General features: G+C 44.7%; 1 protein-coding gene across 5 annotated transcripts in view; it reads left to right on the top strand.

Annotated features, from left to right (window-relative positions):
- Positions 1 to 26,058, top strand: part of LRRC20 (leucine rich repeat containing 20) — a 368,748-nt gene extending 342,690 nt beyond the window's left edge. For 3 of the 5 annotated variants that reach the window (XM_033941821.1, XM_033941816.1, XM_033941820.1), the window contains one exon: positions 23,204 to 26,058. In XM_033941821.1, coding sequence (XP_033797712.1) covers positions 23,204 to 23,358 — 155 coding nt within the window. In that variant the 3' untranslated portion in view covers positions 23,359 to 26,058. The remainder of the gene's footprint in view (positions 1 to 23,203) is intronic. The other 2 variants (XM_033941817.1, XM_033941819.1) reach the window with 2 other exon arrangements.
- Positions 26,059 to 27,722: the final 1,664 nt, after the last annotated feature.

Genomic DNA, 27,722 nt, shown 5'->3' with positions numbered 1-27,722 from the left:
AACCTGGATGAAAAATCACAAACTTAAACTCAACCAAGACAAAACCAAATTCATCCTTCTCGAAAATGACAAGGTCCAAACCACAACCAACCTAGATATAAACACAATCAAATATCCCATCCAAACCACCATAAAACTACTTGGCATGACCATAGACAGATGCTGCACTATGCAACCGCAAATATATAAAACAATTCAGAAATCATTCGCAATCATGAGAAATCTGAGACAAGTCCGAAAATTCTTTGAAAGAACACAATTCCAACTTATAGTACAATCCCTAATACTAGGTATATTGGACTACTGCAACATCCTCTTCCTTCCTTGCCCTGTAACGACGATTAGACAACTCCAAACAATCCAAAATACAGCCTTGAGACTCATCTACTCATTGAGAAAACATGACCACATCACTGAAGCCTTCATCAACTCACATTGGCTCCCAATCCAAGAAAGAATCCAATTCAAATTCTACTGCATATTATTTAAAACCCTACACGGAGACAGCCCATCATACTTGAACAATCGCCTCATCCAAGCACCCACTACCAGACACAGAAAAACGCACTCCCCATTCATACCCCCCCCAATAAAGGAAGTAAAAAGAACAAAACTACACGACGGCCTCCTAGCCACTCGAGCCGCAAGGCTGGACAACCAGATCTCCAACCTTCTGATGACCACCCCAGACTATAGGACGTTCAGAAAAGAAATAAAAACCATACTTTTCAAGAAATTCCTGAAGCAGCAATAACATCACGACCTCTTAGTAACTCTAAAACTGACATTTGATCTACCCATTACTGCACTAATAATAACAAAAGAACCTCCACTATGACCACCTATTAATTCTTTTACAAACCACCTCACCCTCAACAACCCGTTAAATGTTTATAAGATCTACAACTTGCCTCTCTAGCTAATCATTGTAACTCTGTTTTTTTTTAAATTAACCTTTTGTAATCCGCCTTGAACCGCAAGGTAATGGCGGAATAGAAATCCCTAATGTAATGTAATGTAATGTAATAATGGGGCATCCACATTTAAACACCACTTGCTCATAAATGTACAGAATACCAGCACTTTCATGATCTTTTGCAGATCTTTCTTGTGTTCTAAAGCCATTAATAGCAAAGCAGTAAAATGGCCAATTTTACGCTAATGTTCACTTAAATAAAAAAAGGTGAAAACTCCACTAGACAATAATGTGTGATGCACTCCAAACAAATAGTGGACCTTTTAGCCTTCATGTAATTTTTTTTGTAATGTATATTAATAGTTGTGGTAAGAACTCATGTCCCCATTATGACTGTGCCATATTTTGAGTATCAAGCTGCCAAGGATTTGTAAGGACAATAGTATTCTTTGTGCCACTTGGAAAACATTTAAATTAATTAACAATTTAACTTCTATACCAGTACAACAATCCATGTGTCAATCCTTATGGTTGAACTCCAAGATTCAAATTGGTGAGTCTAAGATCCTCTGGAAGCATTGGTTGCAGGCAGGTATATGAACTTAGATGATGTGATCTCCAATGGGAAAAAGCTAAATTTATTACAACTGCAACAATCATTCGGTATTTCAAAGTCTCAAAGTTATAAATGGTTTCAATTGAAACAGGCCATTCAGAAAGGGTTCCCTGAAAGGCAAAATTTAAAAACTCAGTATAGTTTGCTGGGCCTATGCTTCCAGAAAGATTTGCTAGGGCATCAGGCAGCCAAGTGGTATAAATTACCGTATTTTCACGCAAATAACGCGCACCCGTATAAAACGCGCACACGGGTATAGCGCGCAGAAATCACGATGATATGTACAAAAACTTTGGTATACCGCGCTCACGGGTATACCGCGCATGCTGCCCGACGCTCCTTTCGCCCGCCCTGACTTTCCGACTCTCCGTTCACCTCCCCTGACTTCCGTGCACTGTCCCCCCTTGAAGGTCTGTCCCCATCCTGAAAGCCTGATGCCCCCCCCCGACGTCCGATACATCCCTCCCCCCGAAGGACCGCCGACTCCCCAACAATATCGGGCCAGGAGGGAGCCCAAATCCTCCTGGCCACGGCGACCCCCTAACCCCACCCCGCACTACATTACGGGCAGGAGGGATCCCAGGCCCTCCTGCCCTCGACGCAAACCCCCCTCCCCCCAACGACTGCCCCCCCCCAAGAACCTCCGACCGCCCCCCCAGCCGACCCGCGACCCCCCCTGGCGACCCCCACGACCCCCCCACCCCCCTTCCCCGTACCTTTGGTAGTTGGGCCAGAAGGGAGCCCAAACCCTCCTGGCCACGGCGACCCCCTAACCCCACCCCGCACTACATTACGGGCAGGAGGGATCCCAGGCCCTCCTGCCCTCGACGCAAACCCCCCTCCCCCCCAACGACCGCCCCCCCCAAGAACCTCCGACCGCTCCCCCAGACGACCCGCGACCCCCCTGGCGACCCCCACGACCCCCCCACCCCCCTTCCCCGTACCTTTGGTAGTTGGCCGGACAGACGGGAGCCAAACCCGCCTGTCCGGCAGGCAGCCAACGAAGGAATGAGGCCGGATTGGCCCATCCATCCTAAAGCTCCGCCTACTGGTGGGGCCTAAGGCGCGTGGGCCAATCAGAATAGGCCCTGGAGCCTTAGGTCCCACCTGGGGGCGCGGCCTGAGGCACATGGTCGGGTTGGGCCCATGTGCCTCAGGCCGCGCCCCCAGGTGGGACCTAAGGCTCCAGGGCCTATTCTGATTGGCCCACGCGCCTTAGGCCCCACCAGTAGGCGGAGCTTTAGGATGGATGGGCCAATCCGGCCTCATTCCTTCGTTGGCTGCCTGCCGGACAGGCGGGTTTGGCTCCCGTCTGTCCGGCCAACTACCAAAGGTACGGGGAAGGGGGGTGGGGGGGTCGTGGGGGTCGCCAGGGGGATCGCGGGTCGGCTGGGGGGCGGTCGGAGGTTCTTGGGGGAGGCCGGTCGTTGGGGGGGAGGGGGGTTTGCGTCGAGGGCAGGAGGGCCTGGGATCCCTCCTGCCCGTAATGTAGTGCGGGGTGGGGTTAGGGGGTCGCCGTGGCCAGGAGGGTTTGGGCTCCCTTCTGGCCCGATATTGTCGGGAAGTCGGCGGTCCTTCGGGGTGGGGGTGCGAGTGGTCCTGCCGGGGGGGGGGATGTATCGGACGTCGGGGAGTCGGCCGGGCAAGAGGGCTTGGGCTCCCTCTTGCTCCGATCGTGGATGCGGGTGCGGGTGGGAGCGCGTGCGAGCGGTCGTTCGGGGTGGGGGTGCGAGTGGTCCTGCCGGGGGGGGGGGATGTATCGGACGTCGGGGAGTCGGCCGGGCAAGAGGGCTTGGGCTCCCTCTTGCTCCGATCGTGGATGCGGGTGCGGGTGGGAGCGCGTGCGAGCGGTCGTTCGGGGTGGGGGTGCGAGTGGTCCTGCCGGGGGGGGGGATGTATCGGACGTCGGGGAGTCGGCCGGGCAAGAGGGCTTGGGCTCCCTCTTGCTCCGATCGTGGATGCGGGTGCGGGTGGGAGCGCGTGCGAGCGGTCGTTCGGGGTGGGGGTGCGAGCGGTCCTGCTGGGGGGGGGGAATCGGGCGTCGGGCGGGGTGGGAACTATGTTTTAAAACTTTTGTATACCGCGCTCACGCATATAACGCGCGAGGGGTATGCGCGGTAGGTAAAAACGCGTATAACGCGCGCGTTATATGCGTGAAAATACGGTAATATCTGAATATTTGACCATGAAACCTAAAACTAGTCTAAAAGACATTTGGAGCATTGAGATTAAGCAACAGATTTCTGCTACTCAATGGCCATGGATTTGGACTTGGAGGATGAGATGTACAGCGTCAGCATCTATGAGACAAACTTGGTATTTTCTGTTACATAGAGTTTTTTGGACCCCAATTCATTTGCAAAAGTTAGATAGTTCAAAGTCTAATAGATGCTGACACTGCCATCTTGAAATATTGTCCTTTGATACTCAACTTTTGGGGAAATCAATATGGGGACATATTAATTTGATTCTGGAGTCTTCGATTCCATTGTCTTATGAGGTGGTAATCTGTGGTACATTATTGTCCCAGAAACCCCCATTAGGTAGATATAAAAGCAGACTATTTGCCGTAATGACTGGGATAGCTATGCAAATGGTTACCAAGAACTGGAAAAATTGGGATAGGCTTAATTTCTCCTTTTGGTGGGATTCTTTATGTTTATACTATAAATATAAAAAAATGAATTCAGAAATTTCATGTAATAAGTTATTTAAATTAACGTGGGGACCACAGACAAATATTGTTAGCAGTGATTAGCTGGATTATCTCCTTATTTCTTATTTGATTTACACATCTAGGGAGGTAGGGGGTATTATATTTTGTTGAATTAATTGACCAAATGAAAGTGCTGTTTATGATTTTAATTGTATGTATGTAGTACTTTGTTTTCATTCTTGAATTAGGATGGGGGGGAATGTTTTGTAGTACTTCTTTGATTGATTGTCAGTGCTGTCTTGAAGTCAATTGTAGGTATATTTCATGCACTGTTTTCGAGTGGTAAGAAATCTAATGATATTCCTGAAAGGGAGAAAAAGACCTCAGTGGACTGTGTACCAGTTTACAACTTGTAACGTATGCTGCTGCATCTAATAGCCTCCGTTCCAGTCATAGGTCAGAAATACTCACTTCTTCACACAGATGTACTGTAATACTGTAGATGTCTGTAATATCATTACCCCCCACCACTACCACCACCACCACCCCTTTAATGAAGCCATTTTAGTGTTTTTCATCATGATATGTCAATAGAGTTGTAAAAGTGTATTTGGTTTAATGCACAGACATCAGAAGGGTTGGCATGCCCCCCCCCTTCAAATTGTCATGATCATCATCCGGCGCAGGGGTGGTCCTACCTTCATTTGCAGCCCAAAAGAATAAAGCTGGCTGCAGCCAATCATATACACTGCCCTGCTGCCAGCACTGGTGTCTTCTCACTACTATGGCCCGCCCTCTCTGACGCTACTTTCATTTCATTTGAAGCGGGCCTGCAGTAGAGAAGAGATGCCAGTGCTGGCGGCAGGGTAGCATATGTGATTGGCTGCTGCCAGCAACAACCTGTGGGCTGCAAATGAAGGTAGATCGTGGGGCGGTATAGAGAAGAGCCAGGGCAGAGTGAGCGCGCAAGGAGACAGAGAGAGAAAAATGGACTGGGGGGGAGAGCGGGAAGGAAGGAGAAATGTCACACTTGATGGAAGGGACTGAGGAGAGAGAGAAAAAGTATGAGGGAGACATAAAATGTTGGACTCATGGAGAGAGAGGGAGAGATGTTGGATGGGGAAGGCAGAAAGGAGGGAAGGAGAAATTTCACACTCAGGAGAAGGGGAAGAGGGCAGAGAGTGAAAAGTTAGACTCATGGAGGGAGAAGGAGAGATGTTGGTTGGGGGAGGAAATGAGGACCGGAGGAGAGGAAGCATGCAAGAGGCAGAAAGAAAGAAATGTTGGTTGGAATTCTATGAGCGTCAGAGCTTTTACCGCCATGGCCAGCGATAAAAAATGTGAACGTGGCTTCATTAAAAGGGGGGGAGAGGTAAATGTTTTACTACAGCTATTAAATTACATGAAGGCTAAAAGGTCCACTATTTTGGGGGGAGTAAGAACATAAGAAGAACATAAGAAGTTGCCTCCACTGGGTCAGACCAGAGGTCCATCTTGCCCAGTGGTCCGCTCCCGCGGCGGCCCATCAAGTCCACGACCTGTGAAGTGGTTTCTGACTATTTCTGTAACCTACCTCCACTTCTATCTGTACCCCTCAATCCCCTTTTCTTTCAGGAACCTATCCAGACCCTCCTTGAACCCCTGTAGCGTGCTCTGGCCTATCACAGCCTCCGGGAGCGCGTTCCATGTGTCCACCACCCTCTGAGTGAAAAAGAACTTCCTAGCATTTGTTCTAAACCTGTCCTTTTTCAATTTCTCCGAGTGCCCCCTTGTACTTGTGGCTCCCCACAGCCTGAAGAATCTGTCCCTGTCCACCTTCTCTATGCCCTTCATGATTTTGAAGGTTTCTATCATGTCTCCTCTAAGTCTCCGTTTTTCCAGGGAGAATAGCCCCAGCATTTCCAATCTGTCAGCGTATGAGAAGTTTTCCATACCCTTTATCAGTTTTGTTGCTCTTCTGTGGACTCCCTCGAGTATTATGCTATTAGCTTGTGACCATTATGCTATTAGCTTGTGACCATTAAAAAAGGTTAATGCATGAGCCCTTATTGCCTACAAAATAGGTAGTTGTAAGGGCCAGATTCTATAAACAGTGGGCACCGATTGGCATGGTTGTCAATCAAAAAAAGGGCATCATTTTATAGAATAATGCCTAGTGGTACCTAAGCAGACTTAGGTGTCCTAGACATAGACGCTGCTCCATTAGGCCAGATTTTCACTCATCTAATCTGGACCTCCTAGCCCGGCCCCCAAGCCTGCCCTAGCTCCGCCCCCTGCTGCCTGCTCTTGTCGGGCATGCGCGGACTTCCTCCTTGCCCGACACAGCTTTTCAGAACCCGGACAAAGTGCCGGATTTTGAAAAGCCGTCCAGAGGACATGTCCAGGGAAATCCGGACATCTGATAACCCTATGTAAATTGGCCATTTTTCCTATTTCTGGAATTAATGACCATACATAAGGTTACCATATTTTTTACCTAAAAAAAAGAGGACACATGGCTTCCACCCCTCCCTGGCTCTGCCCTCACCCTGCCCCTTGCCCAGCCCTCCCAGAAGCTAGTATGGCAGGGCTGGCTTACGAAGAATATGGTGGCTCTCCCCTTACCTCCTCAATTTTCTTCAGCCCGCAGTTAGGTCTGCTGTCGGCCTGCCCTGGAAGCTACCTCTCTGCAGCAACTTCCTGTTCCTGCTGAGGCAGGACCTGCAGAGAGGCAGTTTCTGGGGCATGCCGACGGCAGCAGGTTTATGGCACTGAGTTGCCGGCAGCCCGAAGAAAATAGAATTGCAGTGCCCAGGTGGTAAGAGGGGGAGGGCCACCAGATTCTTTGTAAGCTCGCCCTGCCAAACCCCAACAGACTCCACAATTTAAAAAACCCGTCCGACACGGACATTCCTCTAAAAAGAGGGCATGTCTGGGTTTTTCCACGTGTGTGGTAACCCTAACCTTGTGCTAATTGCACAATCAGTGTGCAGCCATTAAAAATATTACTGACACCCATTTTGTAGGCTGTAAGGGTCCACACATCAACCAACCCCATGCTAATCAGTTAGCACATGGCAGTGCTAACTGAGTAGCGCTGTCATGCCCACTCTCCATTCCTAAAAACTCCCCCTTCTACAAAAATGCAAAATATTTAACATGAAGTGCACACATGCAAATAATCTAATTTACTTTAGAATGCCTCAATGTGTCCTTTGGTATCTCTAGGTCGCAGTAAGCACACATTAGAGCTTAGCGTAGTTTAGTAGATGGACCTCTTTGTGCAGCTATCTTGATGACCCAAAAGCAGTGTGCGAGTGATTTTCTCAGTTATGGTACCCTAACCAAACTCTTGCTCTTTGTGCTGTTAAGAGCTAAAGATGATATACAGAGAACTTCTATTAACCCCTAGAAGGGAATTTTGAAGCCATCATCAAACAGTGACACCAGCTGGCTGCAGTGGTATGTGGCACCCGGGGGCCCATCATTTTTTGACACCCCCCCCATGTAAAAAAATATTTTTTGTAATGACCATGAAACGGAATAAATGGTCAGAATAGAAACGGGCAGTGAAAATTTTCTTATATTCCAAACATAACATAACATAAATTATGTCTGAATTGTCATGACATCAGAAGTACATATGGAATAGTTGCAGGTGATGCTTGGGACAGTTCTGATTGTGTTAGTTCGGTTTTATGTGTTTTTTGAATAGAAGGGTTTTTATTTCTTTTTGAAGGTTTTGTAGTCTGTGGTCGAGGTCAATAGGTTGTAGAGTTGGGGGTCGAGTGTTGCAGCTCGAATGGCTAGGAGGTTGTCGAACAGTTTTTTTCTTTTGACGTTTTTGGTTGGAGAGTGTGTGAATGGTGTGCGAGTTCTCCTATGTCTGTTTGAGGTGGATTGAATTATTTAGCTGAAGAAATTAGTTACCCCCTCATCCCACACACATTAATTCTCTTTCATTTTTGTTCCCATTATAAAAACACTGATAAGTTCCCAGAAAAAAAATACATTAAAATAAGAAGTGAAAACAAAGGCCCCTACAGATGAGAACATAACATAAGAATAGCCTAACTGGGTCAGACCAATGGTCCATCATGCCCAGTAACCAATTCTCATGGAAGCCAATCCAGGTCACTAGTACCTGGTCAAAACCCAAAGAGTAGCAACATTCCATGCTACCGATCCAGGGCAAGCAGATGTTTCCCCCATGTCTTAATAACAGACTATGGACTTTTCCTCCAGGAATTTGTCCAAACCTTTCTTAAAACCAGCTATGCTATCTGCTTTTACCATAACTTCTGGCCACTTCATTTTTAAGCTTAGATCTTTCCTTCCAAACAGAGACTTTGCTAGATGTCAAATACAGCACAAGGGAACTTCACACGGACTTAGCTGTGCAGGAAATGTGAATCTCCTCATACACCCACCTATAGTGCAAAAATGTGCAAAGGTCTGGGGTTTTTTTTCGATCACTACATAGCCTAATGCCACACAAGCAGCAGCGCTGTTACAAACATATTCTGTAGGTCAATGCTAAGGATAACAAAGTTTCCTTCCTTGGACCAGAAGGAGATACTGATAAACCACTGGAAGAGATCCCAAAACAACACCCAAAAACCCACTCAGCGTATGAACCAGTTGAGTGGAGTGGACTAACTGGGGGGTGGAAATGGGCCCGGAGTTTGCTCAGCAGAATTTCCCAGACCACCTCTTCCTCTCAACACATTGACACGCCGCCACCACCACCACTAGGAACACCTCAGTGTTTAGGCCAGCTATGCTATAAACTTTATAAAACACATTATTATATTTTCTTATAAAGCACATATTTTAACTGAACTCTCTGACATCCTCAGCCTTTCCATTCACAAAAATAGAAGGAAGAAAAGTTCCCATTTCCTGCTGTCTCATGTCCCCGGCCTATACAATATTTTTTTTCTGCAGACCCTTCAAAAGTCTGACCAAATCCTCGTTTCACTTGCATTATAAAGTACTGAGGATGCCATCTCTCCCCAATTCCAGGTCCTAAAGTCTAAGACAGTAGCGCAAACTAATGCTGCCAGATTCAGGAAAAAAAATTTCGGTTCGATTCAGCCTATTGAATTGGTTTTTCAATTCGATTTTCCTGCCCAGTTGGTGGGTTTTATAGCTTTTTCACCCCCTTTGACTTCTCCTAACCACACTGGCGCTGTGGTGTAAATAAAATAAAGAAACAAAAAGGACTTTTCCTCTCTCTGTTAAATCCTAGCTCACGTTTGCAGTCCAACACCAGCTCTGGCAGGATACACATTTCAAATCTGACATATTGTAATCACAAATCAGAAAATAAAATTAATTTTTCTACCTTTTGTTGTCTGGTTATATTTCAAATCTTGTTGGTCCAAGGCTCTGGTTTTCTTCTGATAACTTGCTTGCCAGGGTCTCCTTCTTTCTTCTTTCTGCATGCTAACCATCCATCTGCCAACTCTGTCCTCCCTTTCCATTTCCCTTCCCTCCCCAGGAAGTCTGGTATCTTTCCTTTTTTTCATCTCCCTCCACAGATCCACCTTTTCTTAACTACCCTTTCATCCGGCATCTCTCCCTCCTTCCCCACCACCCCAGAGTCCACCATCTCTCCCTTTCTTTTCCCAATTACCCTCCTATCCAGTATCTCTATCCCTCCTCCACACCATCCCTTGTGTCCAATTTCTCTCCCTTTCTGTTCCTTCCCTCCCTAAATCCCATGGTCCATCATCTCTTTCCCTCTCCTCTATTTTCAGACCCATTATTTCTCCCCCCCAAAGTTTGCATATGCACGTCTCTTTGAACACCCCCTTCCCTCCGTGTACTTCTAAACCAGGGTCCCCCCCAAAGGCCTGTCCCCCTTAAAGGTCTGCCTGTCCCCCCCTTGAAGGCCTACCCCCCTTGTAGGCCTGTCTGCCCCCCCTTGAAGGCCTGTCCCTCCTCCTTGATGGCCTGCACCCCCTTGAAGGTCTGCACATCACCCGAAGGCCTGTCCCCCCCCCTTGAAGGCCTGCTTGTCCCCCCTCCTTGAAGGCCTGTCCCCCCCTTGAAGGCCTGCCTGCCCGCCTGCCCCACCCTGAAGGCCTGATGCCCCAATCCACCCCAAAGGACCGCTCGCCCCCCTGGCCTCCCCGCACCACCTATGAAGCAGCCCGCAGCAGGATCGCGATGTCAGCGATCCCTGCGCTGCTTCCTGCGCCGCGGTCCCGCCCCTCCTCTAACGTCAGAGGAGGGGCGGGACCGCGGCGCAGGAAGCAGCACCCAAGCAGCTCAGGGATCGCTGACATCGCGATCCTGCTGCGGGCTGCTTCATAGGTGGTGCAGGAAGGTCAGTGGGGCGAGCGGTCCTTCGGGGGTGGGGGGGACTGAACGGCAAGGCCGGGAGCACCCCCTCAGGGCTGGCAACCGGGGCGGACCGCCCCCCCTGCCCCCCCCCCTTAGTACGCTACTGGCTGACTGATAGGAGAATGTACATCCAGCGGAAGATAAAAGCTATGTCAAAAGACAATAAAAATGGGAGAAACTCCAAAGGAAGTGCATGGGATCTAGTCCTAATATAGGCCAATTTCAATGGAGCTAGAATTCCAAACATAAAACTCCTTTGGGTCAATATTTAGAAAGACTTAAAGAGCAAAGCTATAAACTGACACCTGAGTTTAGGCTCACCGATGTCATGTGCTTAGTGCCAATTCTATAATGGCTTCTTGGCACCAAGATTCCATTATAGAACACTAGCATAAGGTCAGCATTGGTGCCCTCTTATGCTGTGTTAATGGCAGGCCTAGGTGTACCAAGTAACACACAGAGCTTATAGTATTATATAAATTAGGTATGCCCAGGTCCTTTCCATGCTCCGCCCTTGTGTATTGCCTGCCTTGCAGTTAGGCGCTATCCCCAAAATTCGGTATATGTGTACATATGTCGGTGCACGTACCCAATGTACATGCACAACTTAATTGATTAATAGGCCTAATCAGTGCTGATAATTCACAATTAGCACCTCATAATTGACGTTAACTAGCATTAATAAGTTGCATGCGTAACTTTATAGGCACAATTCTGTAAAAGTTATATGTCAGTTCAAGTGTGTGATGCTGAAAAGGGGGAGTGGTTGTGGCAGACTCTAGACCTTCTTTTAAATTATGCGCAAATTTAGAGAACATGCGCCAATGTGCGTACACTTAAGCGCAGGAATTTAGGCCAGGTTTTCCTTGGCCTAAATGGGTGCACCTAAACGTTAACACGCATAATCGGCACTAAGCGTGATTCTACAACGTGTGCAAAACTTTTATAGATTCACTTTAAGTACCGCACTATTTGGCACCAATTTTTTTTAGGTGTGATGTAGAGAATTAGGCCTATGGCATTTAGATGCTACCTTAAAGAGTAGCACCTACCAATTCAATGATACCTTTGATGTGGGTAAGTGGTGCTATGAGGAAAACCGAAAGGGAGAAGAAAACCCCACCAGCGGAAAATCAAAGAAAAAATTGTGGATGAACAATGGACTTCCAGCAAACAGGAGAAAACCCAAGGTGCAAGTAAGAAACAGTTTATGAGAAATCCAAACAATTATCAATGAGAAACAATTAGCGATGAGAAATCCAATTAGCGATGAGAAATCCATACAATTATCGATGAGAATCAATTAGCGATGAGAAATCCAGTTAGCTATGAGAAATCCATACAATTATCGATGAGAAACAATCAGTGATGAGCAATCCAATTAACGATGACAATTATCGATGAGAAATCCCATTAGCGATGAGAAATCCAAACAATTATTGATGAGAAACAATTAGCGATGAGAAATCCAATTAGCGATGAGAAATCCAAACAATTATCAATAAGAAACAATTAGCGATGAGAAATCCAATTAGCGATGAGAAATCCAAACAATTATCGATGAGAAACAATTAGCGATGAGAAATCCAATTAGCGATGAGAAATTCAAACAATTATCAATGAGAAACAATTAGCGATGAGAAAGCCAAACATTTATCAATGAGAAACAATTAGCGATGAGAAGTCCAAACAATTATCAATAAGAAACAATTAACGATGAGAAGTCCAAACAATTATCAATGAGAAATCCAATTAGCAATGAGAAGTCCAAACAATTATCAATGAGAAATCCAATTAGCGATGAGAAGTCCAAACAATTATCGATGAGAAATCCAATTAGCGATGAGAAATCCAAACAATTATCTTACAGAACATACGTAAAAGACCTGACACAGCTCTGTGTTTCGGCAGAAATTACCCCTGCTTCAGGGATCAAAAACATCTGTATCGAAACAAAGGCTGCTCTAAATTTGTGGATATAATATACAAACCCAAAAACTATTCTGTGAGTTAATTGTTTGGATTTCTCATTGCTGTGAAGACTCATGCAATGAACTGTTTCTGACTGCACCTTGGGGTTTCTCCTGTTTTGCTGGAAGTCCATTGTTCACCTCCACTTTTTTTTTTCCCGTTAAGTGGTGCTGACCATATTTATTTTTTTAAACATTGTGGCTGGGAAGTCTCAGCAGAACAATAGAAAAGGCAAGGAGAGGAGTCCTTTCAGCCAAAGCAATCTTTATTCAAGAGCGTCCCAAGGATCCTAGTTTCGACATGTAAAACAACGCGTTCCTCAGGGGACACTCCAATTAAAGATGTTTTTCGTGATTTGCAGTAGCGTGAACTGCAATTATAAATGGTAAAGAAAACACTTAGCATGGTAGGCCTGGAGATCCTGCCGCTGGGTCTGGGAGAAGGGTAGGTCATCACTCTTTGGGGTGTGAGGAAGAGGAAGGGAGAGGCATGCTGACAGCGGAGAGATTGTTGGGTCGGGGGGCCTCACGGCAGAGGAACTGCTATTGTGGTGTGGTGTGGTGGGGATGGAGGAGGTAAACCACTGGGATGGGGGGTGGGTCGGAATGTCAGAATATAAACCCTCAGTTTATATTCAAGTTACCATTTTTCCCCTAAAAAAGGGCTAAAATTGTATCTCGATTTATATTTGGATGGATTTATATTTGAGTATATATGATAGTTATTGCTCCTGGCACTCTATGGCAGAAATCCTCTATGAGAAAAAGATCAATTGTAGGCAGAGGATCTTACTTGTGGTATAGGTTATTGTATACTTTGAGAGCTATAGGCTATTATGGTTTCTGACATATTCTGAATTCATATTTGTTTCACCAATGCCTATTAAGAAATTAATGTTTGGTATGTCTATGCTTTTCATACTCTGGAAAGAAATCTGTTTCTTCTTGGTTTGTCTTTTATTGTTATCCGCCTTGAACTTCAGTTTGATTAAGTGGAATAAAAATGTCCATTTTCGATTAGATTAGAATGAGTGGTTGAAAAAGTGTGAAGGAAGGTGGTTAGAATTATTTATTTATTTAACTTGTTTTCTAACTCGTCCCAATAGAGCTCAGAACGGGTTACAAGTTTAACATACATAACTTCTGTACAAGTTTATGATACAGGTTTTTATCCTAACTTGATACAAGCTAGGGACTAATGATAATATACAGTTTACTTGTTACAATGTGCTATGGTTATCCTTATGGTGCAAGTACATCTCTTTGTAGTCTATCGGTCAAGGGTAGGGGTTTAGGTGAAGAGGTACGTTTTTACTGCTTTTCTAATGCTGAGGAGTCCTTTAAGGGATCTGATCATTGATGCCATATCACAAAATAGATAGTGCTCCAAAACCATCAATTAAACTAATGCATTAGCTGCTTATCCGAGTCCGAGTTTCAAGTTTATTAATTTTTAATATACTGACCATCAACTGGTATCTAGCCGGTTTACAATAAAATAATAAAATAAGAATAGGAGAAATGCTTATAAAAAGTAATGCTTATGAGAAAGAGGGGATGTGTAAATAGAGGACATTTGACAGTAACAAACATGATGGTGAGGTTAGAAGAGAGGGGGGGGGGGGAAATAAGAGTACATTATTAGTGGTGAAGGGAAAAAAAAAGGGTTGAAGGGAAAAGGAAAGAAAGAGGGGGAAAACATTAGGAATGGGATCGCTTCTTAAAAGCGGTTGGCTAACTTGATGATGAGGGGTTCAAGAGCAATGAAATGCATCTTGAAATAGGAATGTTTTTAGTTTTGTCTTGAATTTATCGATTAGTTTTTCATGACGAAGTTGGGATGGCAGAGCATTCCATAGAGTTGGAGCGACTACAGAGAAGTTAGATTTCCTGGTATAGAAGAATTCCTTGATTGAAGAGATGAGTGGTTAAAAAAGATATATCATATAATGTTGGATGTTGCTGCAACTTTCTGTGTGATAGAGCTCTTTGAAATTGTCCCCTCTATGTTCAGCAAGAAGGCCGACACACACTGTAGCATCTACAAAGGGCAACGTAATAAGGGGGAGTAAAATACAGTGATGCCTTGGAATCCAAACTTAATCCATTCCAGAACCCCGTTCGAGTTCCAAGACAATTTTTCCCATTGAAAATAATAGAAACTGGATTAATCCGTTTCTGGGTCCCACAAACTCAAATTTTAACAGTAAATACACTGGATTTTAGGGGCAAAAACACACACACACAATATGCAGGTTGTTCGGATTCTAGTGCACAATTTACTACAAAAAAAAGTTTGGATTCCAAAGCGTTCGAGTTCTGGGGCGTTCGTATTCCGAGGTACCACTGTATTTCAGTTTATTTCAAAAGCTTACTAATTATTTTTGTTTAATATTTCTGAGAAGCTAATGAGCTTCAGGGTGGGTTATTAGGTTTATACATAGCATAAACTGTTGAGATTTTGTCTCTGTGAAAGCACATCCACCAGAGGTACAGCAGCTGCCTCTGCCCCTATGAAAGGTTTAAATGCAAAGTTCTTGCAACCTCATTAAATCATGTGGTGAACTCAAAATCAAGGAAGTTTCTTCCTCTCCCCTTTATCTTTGCATAATTATACAGAACTTTTTGTTTTATACAGGCCTTCATGTGCAATCTGTTTTGACACACCCAGACTTTTTCTCCCCTCCCCCATTCCTATCAGTTTATTGCATTTCCATCCATTACCTCCCTCTCACTTTTCATTTCCTTTTCTTTTCTCCTCTCCTCTATTAGTTTGATTAGTGTAAACTGCCTAGATGTACCTTCAATGGATAATATATCAACTTGGAACATTATAATTACAGTTTCATTGCCTCTGACGCAAGCCTATGTATGGCGAAACAGGGCTTTGTTGGGATCAATTTCTAATCCCTGGGAGTTTTTATGCAGTAATAAAGACTACTGTTGTTTTATCGAGGTCTACTTCTGTTTTAGTGTCCATATTGGATCTAGCGGACCATTTCTCTTGCTGTTTACTTATTGTATTTCCAGGCCTTCGGCAGGTCCAGAAGTTATGTGGGTGCTGGCTGATATTAAGTGCCAGCACCCATATACCTAACTGGGTGTACTGATAGATAGGACCCTGAAGCCGTCGGCACAATGTGTGACGGCGACAAAAAAAGCAAATAGAATGTTAGGCATGATAAAGAAGGGAATCACGAGCAGATCAGAGAAAGTTATAATGCCGCTCTATAGAGCGATGGTCAGACCACACTTGGAATACTGTGTCCAACATTGGTCTCCCAATCTAAAGAAGGATATAAAATTGCTGGAGAGGGTGCGGAGACAAGCAACGAAGCTAATAAAAGGTATGGAGAACTTGGAATACGAGGAACGACTGAAGATACTGGGATTGTTCTCCCTTGAGAAGAGGAGACTGCGAGGGGATATGATCAAGACTTTCAAAATACTGAAAGGAATCGACAAAATAGAGCAGGATAGAAAATTATTTACAATGTTCAATGTGACACGGACAAGAGGACATGGACTGAAGCTAAGGGGGCGCAAGTCCAGGACAAATATCATGAGGTTGCTAAGCAAGATGAGTTCTTTAGGTTTGGGTGACACATTGACAAATTGGGTTGGGAACTGGCTTGGAGGTAGGCTTCAGAGGGTAGTGGTGAATGGCACCCCCTCCGAAATGTCAGAGGTGATAAGTGGAGTGCCACAGGGCTCCGTCCTGGGCCCGATCTTGTTCAACATCTACATAAGAGACTTGACAGAAGGGCTCCGAGGAAGAATAACATTATTCGCCGATGATGCCAAGCTAAGCAATGTAGTGAACAAGAGCACAACAGACAATAATTCAATGGCAGATGATATGATGCATGACCTACTTCTACTGGAGCACTGGTCTAGGTCCTGGCAACTCAGTTTCAATGCCAAAAAATGCAAAGTCATGCACCTGGGAAGCCGAAATCCATGCAAGATTTACACCCTAAATGGAGAGATCTTGACAAAAACTGAAACAGAAAGAGACTTAGGGGTGATTGTCAGGGAAGACATGAAGTCTGCAAATCAAGTTGAGCAAGCTTCATCCAAAGCAAGGCAAATCATAGGTTGCATACGCAGGAGTTTCGTCAGCCGTAAACCTGAAGTCATTATGCCACTGTATAGATCCATGGTGAGACCGCACCTGGAGTACTGTGTGCAATTTTGGAAGCCACATTACCGCAAGGATGTACTGAGACTGGAATCGGTCCAGAGAATGGCCACCAGGATGGTCTTGGGACTCAAGGAGCTCCCATACGAGGAGCGGTTAGGGAAGTTGCAGCTCTACTCACTCGAGGAACGTAGAGAGAGGGGAGATATGATCGAGACATTCAAGTACCTCACGGGTCGCATCGAAGTGGAAGAGGATATCTTCTTTTTCAAGGGTCCCGCGGCAACAAGGGGACATCAGTGGAAAATCAGGGGCGGGAAACTGCACGGTGACACTAGGAAGTTCTTCTTCACCGAAAGGGTGGTTGATCGCTGGAATAGTCTTCCACTTCAGGTTATTGAGGCCAGAAGCGTGCCAGATTTTAAGGCCAAATGGGACAAACATGTGGGATCTATCCGCAAAGATAGATAGGAGGGTCATTGGAGTGGGCAGACTTGATGGGCCATGGCCCTTATCTGCCGTCTATTTCTATGTTTCTATGTTTCTATGTTCTACTTCACACAATGAGTGGTGGACACCTGGAATGCCCCCAGAAGAGGTTATTGCGGAGTCCACCGTTCCCGGATTTAAAAGCAAACTAGATGCACATCTCCTTATGAGATAGTATATAGGCTTATAGATGAAAAATATTTATAGAAGAGTGCGTACTGTTGCAACCTAAGGGGTGGGATACACTATAGCCCTCCCCACAATATCTTCTATATTACAACTGTTTATTAACAAATGTCTTCAGGCCCTCAGAGGTGCCACCAGATGCTCAATTGTGTCTCATAGCAACTGGCTTTATGCCCCCTATCGTCATCGGGTCTCTTTAGTTTTTTAAAGTTTTTTTGTGCAATGCTATATTTTCGTGTTAATTCAATAAATAATTGGTAAAAGTTAGAACTTATCTTGGGTGGTTCAGCCAAGAGGGATAGAGTACTGCCAACATGTTTCACCCTATTCAGGTTTCCTCAGGGCACAATCCCTCAGAACTGTGTGTGCTCTATACGACGTGGCCACCCGAATGAATGATCTAAAATAACTTTTGTTAATAAACAGTTGTAATATAGAAGATATTGTGGGGAGGGCTATAGTGTATCCCACCCCTTAGGTTGCATCTCCTTACGAGAGGCATAGAGGAATATGGGTGACTAAAATTATGCCAGGTGTACACCTGGCTGGGCCTCCACATGTGCGGATCGCCGGACTTGATGGACTGAAGGTCTAATCCGGAGATGACAGTTCTTATGTTCTTATGGTCAAAGATAGAACTCCTTTTTATGTGGTCCCATCAGCCTGGTTATATACTGTATGTGGGCACTGGCACTTAATATTGCTGGTGCCTGTATATCTTCTGGCTCTGCACAGACTCTGCCCAAATTATGCTGGAGTAGTTAAAACCTGTTCAATACTACTACTTATCATTTCTACAGTGGTACTAGACTTAATACAGCGCTGTAATATAAATCTATTATACTGGAGGCTAACTTACTGAGGTACCTCTGCGGAATACTTCATATGGGTAAGATGAGCATTGCTATCTGTCACATAGGCTGATCACTGGGTAATACATCTTTACAAGTGCATTCTCTCTGAAGCCCCCCGATATCTCTCCTCACTTTTCTTCCCCTATGCTCCCCCCTCCATGATCTCCACTCATTGGGCAAGCCCCTCTTATCTGTACCCTTCTTTTCCACTGCCTCCAGACTCCGTCCCTTCTTTCTTGCGGCACTGTTTACCTGGAACAGGCTGCCTGAATCAATACGTCGTGCTCCATCCCTAGCAGTGTTCAAATCCATGCTAAAGGCCCACTTTTTTTGAAACTGTTTTCAACTAACCCTGAAATGTCCTGTCTAAATTAGATCGTAAGCTGTTCTGAGCAGGGATTGTCTATTATATGTTAAAACTGAGCAGGGATTGTCTATTATATGTTAAAATGTACAGCGCTCTGGAATAGAGGCGGCTTGAGTTTGCCTGATTTACGCCTCTATAATGTGGCGTGTCTGATGCGTTATCTGGGAGACTGGCTATTGGACTACCACGATTTTGTTCCTAAGGCTTTGGAGGGGGCGCTTTATGCACCTTGGAATTTTTTGTCGTTACTTCAGGTCCCGCAATCTGTGCTTTCCCGGGATCTCAGAGGAAGCTTATTGCTCTCTTATTTACAGAGGATTTGGTCCCTCTTACTGACTACATGGGGTGGGAATCCTAACTCCACTAAATACCTACCTATAACAGGTAACTTGCAGTTCACCCTGGGGTCGGACAGTATTAGTTTTCGGCGATTTCTTTCTCATGAGTTTAAATTGTTAGCTCATATTCTACAGGACGATGGGGCAATGCGGTCTTGGGCTGATCTCAAAGGCCGTTTGTGAACTTACTGTGGGCAACTTTTTGGCTTATAAACAATTGCATCATTATGTGGGTTCCTTGTTGCCTGCCAATTTGTCTTTTCCTGTTGATGTTAAGCTTCAAGACTTTCTCTTTCCGTATTTGAGGGATGGATTTACGGTGCCGGGTCTCCATAAAGACTTTCAAGGTCTTTCTGTTTGGGTAATTTCTGTTTGGGTAAATAGGGATGCATTGCACTCTCGTTGGGGCTCGGAGTTGGGCCTGCCCCCTGAGTCCCTGGAAATTAAGGCTTTGATTCAACATATTCCAGAGATATCGATCAGTGCAGAACTCAGAGAATGCCAATACCAGGTCATACATTGCATTTATTATACACAGAACCAGTTGTACTGCTCCAGACTGACCCCTGATCCGACTTGCCCAAAATGTACACAACATACTCATTCTTTTTTCATGCATTTTGGTCCTGCCTGCGGGTTTCCTCTTTTTGGTGCCGGATTGCGGCTTTTGTCGCTCATCTGTTACACCGCTCCATCCCTTTTCCCCTGGCGGGATTTTCACTTGATAAACATGAGGCCTTTTGGCTTCCTACCTGGGGGCAACGACAGTTTTTGCGCAAAGTTGGGATGGTGGGAAAGAGGGTACTCTTGTCGGTTTGGGTGAGTGAGGACGCTCCCTCTTTTTGGAGTTGGAGGAATCGTCTTCATGCCCTGTTGCTGTTGGAGTGTAGGGCAACTCTTCATACCTCTAAACATAAGACACAACTTTTTTGGATATGGGATCCATATATACAATCCTTACCCCCTCCGGGCTCGTACTGAAATTTTGAACTTTTTGGCCTAACTCTTTGGGGGGGGGGGGGGGTTGGCTGGAAGGGGGGGTTCCGATATGCAGAACTGTGGTACAAAGCAGTTTTTTTTTCTCTCTCTCTCTTCTTTTCTTGTGTTTTTGTTTTCTGTTTGTCTTTCTTAAGCTTCCATATTGTCTTTTGTTACCCTTGGGACTATAAGAGCCCAAGTTCCTTGGGGAGGCACTCTAAGTATTATTTTTGCTGTGAGAAGCTAGGGTTAGAGGGGTGTGGGATTGGGGGGAGAGGGGTTACCATGGAACTCTGTTCTGTTTCCTAGTTTGTAAACTGTTGTGGTTTGTATTTTTGTAATTAATAAAAATCGTTTAAACATTAAAAAAAGGTGCAGTGCTGTGTATGTCTTTTCAGTGCTATAGAAATAATAAATAGTAGTACACTCCTCCCTCTGTATTCACGGTAGTTAAAGGCAGAGCCTGCCCGCGAATATGGAAAAATCGCAAATAACTTTTCTAGGTATTTGCCTAGACTCAGAACTCAGATATGTCCTCTCACTTTTCTGGAATGCGGCGGCCAGTGAAGTGGGTGCATTGTTTACAAACAAGGCGAAGTGCCTGGGGTGCATGGCAAAACAAGCCTGTGCACCTGATGCGCATGCCCGAGACCAGATCATGGGTTGCAGAAGGCTCCTGACCGCGGTCTATGCACAGCAAGGATGATCCCCCACATGACACTGACGAGCAGCTCTCCCGCTCTGGTGAATCTCATAGCTGCCTCAGGCGCTCTGCTCTTCTCTATCCTGCACATTTCCTCTCTGATCCACACTTTCCCATTCTCAGATCTCAACCCGGACAACTGTTTTTTCACTTTTTTTATCTTCACGCTGAAGGATGACTCTGGGATGATGTCATTTAGGGGAGGAGCCAGCAAGCCAAAACCCCGCAAATTTTCATAACCGCGATCGTTGAAACTGCAAATACGGAGGGAGAAGTGTAGTAAGAACATAAGCATTGCCTCTGCTGGGTCAGACCAGAGGTCCATCATGCCCAGCAGTCCGCTCACGCTGCGGCCCATCAGGTACAGGACCTGTATAGTATTCTTCTTGGAGGAGTGTATGGTGCAGTGGTTGGATCTACAGCCTCAGCACCCTGGGGTTGTGGGTTCAAACCCCGTGCTGCTCCTTGTGACCCTGGGCAAGTCACTCAGTCCTCTATAGCCCCAGGTACGTTAGATAGATTGTGAGCCTACCGGGACAGATAGGGAAAATGCTTGAGTACCTGATTGTAAAAACCGCTTAGATAACCTTGATAGGCAGTATATAAAATCCTAATAAACCTTGAAACTTGAAACTTCTATCTATACCCTTCTATCCCTTTTTCCTTCAGGAAATTATCTAATCCCTTCTTGAACCCCGATATCGTGCTCTGTCGTATCACACCCTCTGGAAGCTCATTCCAGGTGTCCACCACCCTTTGGGTGAAGAAGAACTTCCTAGCATTGGTTCTGAATCTGTCCCCTTTTAATTTTTCCAAGTGCCCTCTCGTTCTTGTAGTTTTCGAAAGTTTGAAGAATCTGTCCCTCTCCACTTTCTCTATGCCCTTCATGATCTTGTACGTCTTAATCATGTCCCCTCTAAGCCTCCGCTTTTCCAATGAAAAGAGCCCCAGTTTCTCTAGTCTTTCAGCATATGAAAGTAAAATAACCAAATCTGTTGAAGTCTAAATTAAATAAAATGAAGACCCCCCAGGAGAGCTGTTTTCTCTTAGTCTTCTGCAGGTGGAGTGGCTACCTAGTGGTTAGAACTCTAGGCTTGACATCCATGGGTACCTGCAGTGGTAGTAAAGGGGTATGGTCCACCTCAGGCGCTGTCTTGGTGAGGGTGCAGGCACCCATCCGCCCCTCCGCCCCACCACTACCATACGTGCGCAACCTCCCTTCCCCTGTACCTCTGTAACATTCCTGGCACGAGCAGCAACCTGCTGCCGTGCCAGCATCGACTCTTCCTCGACATCATTTCCTGGACCAGCGCCTAGAAAGTGATGTCAGAGGAAGAGCCGACGCTGGCGCGACAGCAGATTAGGTGGGTTGCTGCTCGCGCCAGGAACGTTACAGAGATACGGGGGAAAGGAAGTGGCACACGCATGGCAGGAGGGGGTGGTTAATGAGCGTGTGGAGGTGGGAGTGCAGAGAAGAGGGCGGGGGAGGAGTACCACCGCCCCGGGCGCCTCTCACCCACCCTCCGCCACTGGGTACCTGGCTCAAATCCCACTGTTGCTCCTTGTGATCTGGGCTGAATCACTTAGCCCTTCATTGCCTCAGGTGCTAAAATTAGATTGTGAGTTCTCCAGAGACGGGGAATACCAAATATACCTGAATGTAATTCATAACATAACATAAAAATTCATCGGTATACCTTGACAGTTCTATGCAGTTTACAAAAGAAAATCAGAACAATGACAATAAAATAAATCGCCTAAATTACAAAAAAATTTTCAAATAAATAGCCCTCCCCTCTTTTTACAAAACCGCGAAAGCAGTTTTTAGCGCAGTCCGGCACGCTGAATGCCGTGCACTGCTCTGATGTTAATAGAGTTCCTATGAGCGGCGGGAGCAGCATAGAGCATTCAGCATGCTGGCCAGCGCTAAAAATCGCTTTTGTGGTTTTGTAAAAGGGGGGGTTATTGAATAAAAAGTGATCCACAAGATAGCTGCTAGACCTTATAAGCCCTTATAACATGTGCATTTGAACTTAACTATAATTCTAGCCTCTACCAGAAGCCAATGTAATTTTTGATAAGGTGTAAAACAAAACAATGAAAGAAGAAGCACAAGAGATGTCGGAACCAACCTTCAGTTACACACACTTTAATGGTGACTTTTCACAGTCTTAAAAACAAGTCCGTAATATACAAAATGAATGTGGTCCCAACTCGGATCCAAGTTTTGGCAACTGTCTCGCCTTCCTCAGGGGACAACAAGGGACGGTGACGCTCACGTTTCTCCTTGCTACTCTTGACACAAGGGAGAAATGTGAGCATCGCCATCCCTTGTTTTCCCCTTAGGAAGGCGAGACAGTCGCCAAAACTTGGATCCGAGTTGGGACCACATTCATTTTGTATGTTAAGGACTTGTTTTTAAGACTGTGAAAAATCACCATTAAAGTTTGTGTAACTGAAGGTTGGTTTTGACATCTCCTGTGCCTCTTCTTTCATTGCTTTATTTTAACCCGAAGCTTGGTACCTTCTTTCTTAATATAAGGTGTGACGTGATTTGACTTTTTTTTTTTTTTTACAACTACTGAAAAGGTTTGAGCAAAATCTGAATAGTTAAATGTTAACTCTCCTTTTTTTTTTCTTTTCCCTTTTTCTGATTTAGACATTCCTATGGACAAGCTGGCTTCCATGAAGGCCCTCCAAAGTGTGAACTTGAAGTCCAACCCTCTGAATAGTGATCGCTTGGCTGCCTACAGCCCACATAAATTTCAACTGTTGACCTCTGATAAAGAAGTTCCGACTGCTGCTCAGACCTAGGGAGAAGGTCAAGAGCACCTCTCCGCTGGATATAGAACAGATGGAACCCTCGGCAGATCTAAAACTGCGCAGCGGCTCTGCATGCATTAGTCTTTCTGTGGTAAAGGGGATGATTGGTGGAGGTTGGCTTTAGAGACAGTAGTCGGGGGGGAAAAAGGTGACATTTACTGCGCGGTTATTTTATGTAACTAGGACTGAATCTGTATTAGAAAGAAACAAAGGCTAACTAGAACTGGTAACCTATGGATACGGAACAAATGCCTGGCTCCTATCAATTGGATTTTTTCCTTGCATTAAAAGTAAAAATATGTATTTATTTGAAAACTGGGAAGCAGAAGGGGTTTATTTAGGGGAAAAAGGTGTTTTTAAAAAATCCTTCTGGTGTAAATTCTACACTTTAAAGGCTTTTCCAAAATCCATTAGCATATCACCTTTGCTGGCCAATATTATAGCGAGATTAGGCTAATCCTTCCTTGAGAAGAAAGAGAAACTGAGTGGAAACTATCCATCCAGTCCTTCCCAGTTGCAGTAAGGGAATAATCTGATGTTAAAATATGCTTAGAATAAAGTGAATCACGTAGCAAGAATTTACCTGTTGACTGTGTTGTTTAATAAATATTCCACACAAACTAAAGCTCGCACAAAGATAGGGATGAGGAACTGAAACAAAAAGATTTTATGCCTCAGATAGATTAGATATGATGAATAAGTCTAAATGCTCTTAGCTAAAAGAATGATCAATATGATAATAAGCAAATGGGAATGCTTTTTATTAGTACTGTAAACAAAGGCAATACATTACTTAAAGATATGTATATGTTCAATCACAAATGTAGTTTTTAAAAATTTTTATTTAGGTCTGGAGCAAGGAATTGTGGGTGCTCTGTTAGTCTGCTTGGATGTGTAGAAAGAAGGGTGAGGGAATAAGTAGATAACTCTTGAAAGCTTGCTAAATGACTTCCAGTATCTGTTAGAAGGTTTTGCGGCATGTGTACTTGTCAATGGTGGCATTCTCACATGCATGCCTTACACGGGAAAACAGCAAGTTTAGAAAGCCATTTCCACAATTAATCTGCATCATGCAGTTTGCAAGAGAGCTTGTTGTGCGTTTGGTTTGAGCATGCTCACAAAGTATAGATGTGTTTCTGAATTTACCACGGTAATATACACATTCTTGAAAACATGCATTCACACCTGCTTCAAGGCAGCTAATAGCTCGTTTGGACTGGATTTTGCACCAGTGCTTTTGAATATTGGGTGTTAGTTTTTTTTTTAATAATATAGGCCTCTTTTTATGAAGCTGCGTTAGAGGTTTTATCGCGAGTCGCTGCGGTAAAAATGCCGACGCTCGTAGGGATTCTATGAGCGTTGGAGCATTTACCGCAGTGGCCTGTAAGAAAAACCCCTAACACAGCTTCATAAAAGGGGGGCATATTTCCTTAATTAAACTCGCTGACAAATGAATACATTTGGCTGGTACCCACCTGCAGCATTTTCTGAAGTCGTTTAACTGGTCTCTTATTCCAGCAAATCAAATTTTGTTACCAGCAAGCTGTTGTGTGTCAACATCAACCCCCAGATTCTCTAGATGGCAACCAGATTGGTGCACACGCCTGAGAATTCCATGCAATTAATTTTTTGAACAAGCTCAATGACATCAATAATGGGATGCTAGGATGTTAATTGGCATGGATTAATATTTGTGCACGCATCTGGGTGTGTGTTATTCTATAAGGCAGAGCACCTAACTCCAATAGTGTGTAACTCAAAAGGGGGAGTGGCCACAGGTCAGTGTATCTAACCTGGGTGCCAGCATTTACATCAGGTTTCAGCAGGCATAAGTCTGGTGCCCAAAGATAGGTGCAAGGACCCTGATTCTATAACAGACCAAGTGAAGTTAGGCGCCTAGCCAGACTAGGCGCCTAACTTAATTATTCAATTAGGCTTAATCGGCTAAAAGTGTCTACTGCAAAGTGCCTGCCAGAAAGGAGGCATGGTTAGGGGCGGATTCTATGTGGATTTGAGATGTGGCTTGACATAGGCACCTTCATTTAGGCATAGTGGGCAGCTAGATGAAAGGAATTGGCAGTGGAGGAGAAGGATACAGCTAAGAGCGGTGTCCTCTGGGAGAGAAAAGAGAGGAGAGAGATTGAGGGGCAGCAGAATGAACACGCTTGTAGGTGGTTGAATTGTACGCAAACTCAAGATTGCAAGTCTCTGGGGACAGGGACATTCAGACTGTACCTGAATGTAACTCACTTGGAGCTACTGCTGAATAAGTGTGAGCTAAATTCCGAATCCCCTTCTCCCTTGCACATCTAAGTGCCACGCTATTCTTTATTACAACGTGTTTCTCTGTAAAATAGCTGCTCCTGAAGTGTGTGCCACCATATACATTTGTATTTATTGAGGTATTTTACATAAGTCTTTGTTTCCAATTATCCTTTTACAAGATACCTTGCTAACCGTAAACATTCAGACTTAGGCAACCTTTTTATACTTAGCTGTCTTGTCTAGTTCAGTAGATCACAGCTTGTTTCTTTGACCTTTATAGCTCTGGAACACTTCAGTTTAGCACCAGCAGGATTCTCATCAAGTGTTAACAATCCTAGTACATCATATTTTTCTTATGCTTAATTTCTTTATATCTGCTTAACACACCAATTAAAAAAAACTTGATTAAATGTTTGCTTTTCTTTGGCTCTGTTTATTTGCCTTTTTGCTAAACTAAATTAGCATTTAGGGCAGTGTTTTTCAACCTTTTTTGGGCAAAGGCACACTTGTTTCATGAAAAAAATCACGAGGCACACCACCATTAGAAAATGTTAAAAATTTTAACTCTCTGCCTATATTGACTATATATAAAGTAATTCTCTTGAATAGGAATCAAATAAACACAAAGAAAGTATTTTATAATTACTTTATTACAAAATAAAAATTATAAAAATTATACAGTGCGAAACCTGGGCCTGTTTGGCTGAACACAAAGCTGATATTCTGGCTGGAATCGAAGAAAGACACACACGTAGCTCTTCATCAACAGCTCTCAGTCTCTCTCTGTATTTGGTTTTTATAGCATACAAAAATAGACAAATATACCCTCCATCCTTTTTATTAAACCACAATAGCAGTTTTTAGCGCAGGGAGCTGCGCTGAATGCCCAGCGCTGCTCTTGACGCTCATAGGCTCCCTGCGCTAAAAACCACTATTGCGGTTTAGTAAAAGGTGACCATATTGTAAAATATAGACAGCAGATATAAATTCAGAACTGTGCATAGTAAGTGCTAAATTTAAAATAAAATCATTTTTCCTACCTTGTCTGGTGATTTCTGGTTGCACTTTCTTCTTCTGACTGTGCATCCAATCTTTCTTCCCTTTTATCAGCCTGTATGCTTTCTCTCCTCCACACCTCATTCCCTCCCCCAACTTTTTCTTCCTCTCTCCCTGACCTTTCTTTCTTTTTTTCTGTTTCTCTTCTTTCCTTCTGTTTCCCTGCCTGCCCCTTTCTTTCTTTCTCCCTGCCGTTCCCCAAGCCACTGCCACTGCCGCTACCATCGGGGAACAGGACCCACCAATGGATAACAGGCCCCAAAGCCGACGCCGACACATGCTCTCCCTGACGTCAATTCTGCAATCGGAGAGGAAGTTCCGCCCAGCCAGGCAGCGATTGGCTGGCCCGAACTTCCTCTCCGACTGCAGAATTGACGTCAGGGAGAAGAAGACTTATCGGCTCGATAGATTAGATCGCCAAGACAAAGTGAGTCCTGGGTGATCGACTCACTTTGCCTTGGCGAGCTACTGGCGCCCCTGCCTCGGGCCCCCTGTCAGCTCCGGGCCCGGCGGCCCTGCGGCACACCAGGCAACATCTCGCGGCACACTAGTGTGCCGCGGAACAGCGGTTGAAAAACACTGATTTAGGGGACCTTTTACTAAGCAGCGCTAAAAAGTGGCCTGCGCTATCCCCAGTTCGGCTCATTCCTTTGCACTAAGGCTACTTACAGCATTGTTGAAAATGGGCAATTTTCCTATTTATTTATTTTCTGTCTCGCTTATATACTAAGGGGTTCATAATTTAAAAAAAAAAAATGTCTTAAAAGTGGCCTAAATGGCTACGTGGATGATCAAAAAGCCTGATCGTCCAAGTACCCATAATCAAAGCTGGTTTTAGACGTATCTAAAACCAGCTTAGGCCTTTCCCCTGCCTCTAAATGCACAGAGAGAAAAGAGGCGTTTTTAGAGGAGGGGAAAGGGTGGGCAGTGGGCGGGAGGTGCAGCAGGTATAATCAAAACTTTAGGCAGGTTGCCTAGTCGGCACTTATACGTTTTGGCTTAGACAAAATCAAAACAGGTCTAAGTGCCGAAAA

The sequence above is a fragment of the Geotrypetes seraphini genome, chromosome 4 (assembly GCF_902459505.1).
Source record: "Geotrypetes seraphini chromosome 4, aGeoSer1.1, whole genome shotgun sequence".
Lineage (NCBI taxonomy): Eukaryota > Metazoa > Chordata > Amphibia > Gymnophiona > Dermophiidae > Geotrypetes > Geotrypetes seraphini.
The sequence above is the reverse complement of the archived record's forward strand: the minus strand, read 5'-3'. Positions and strand labels throughout refer to the sequence as shown.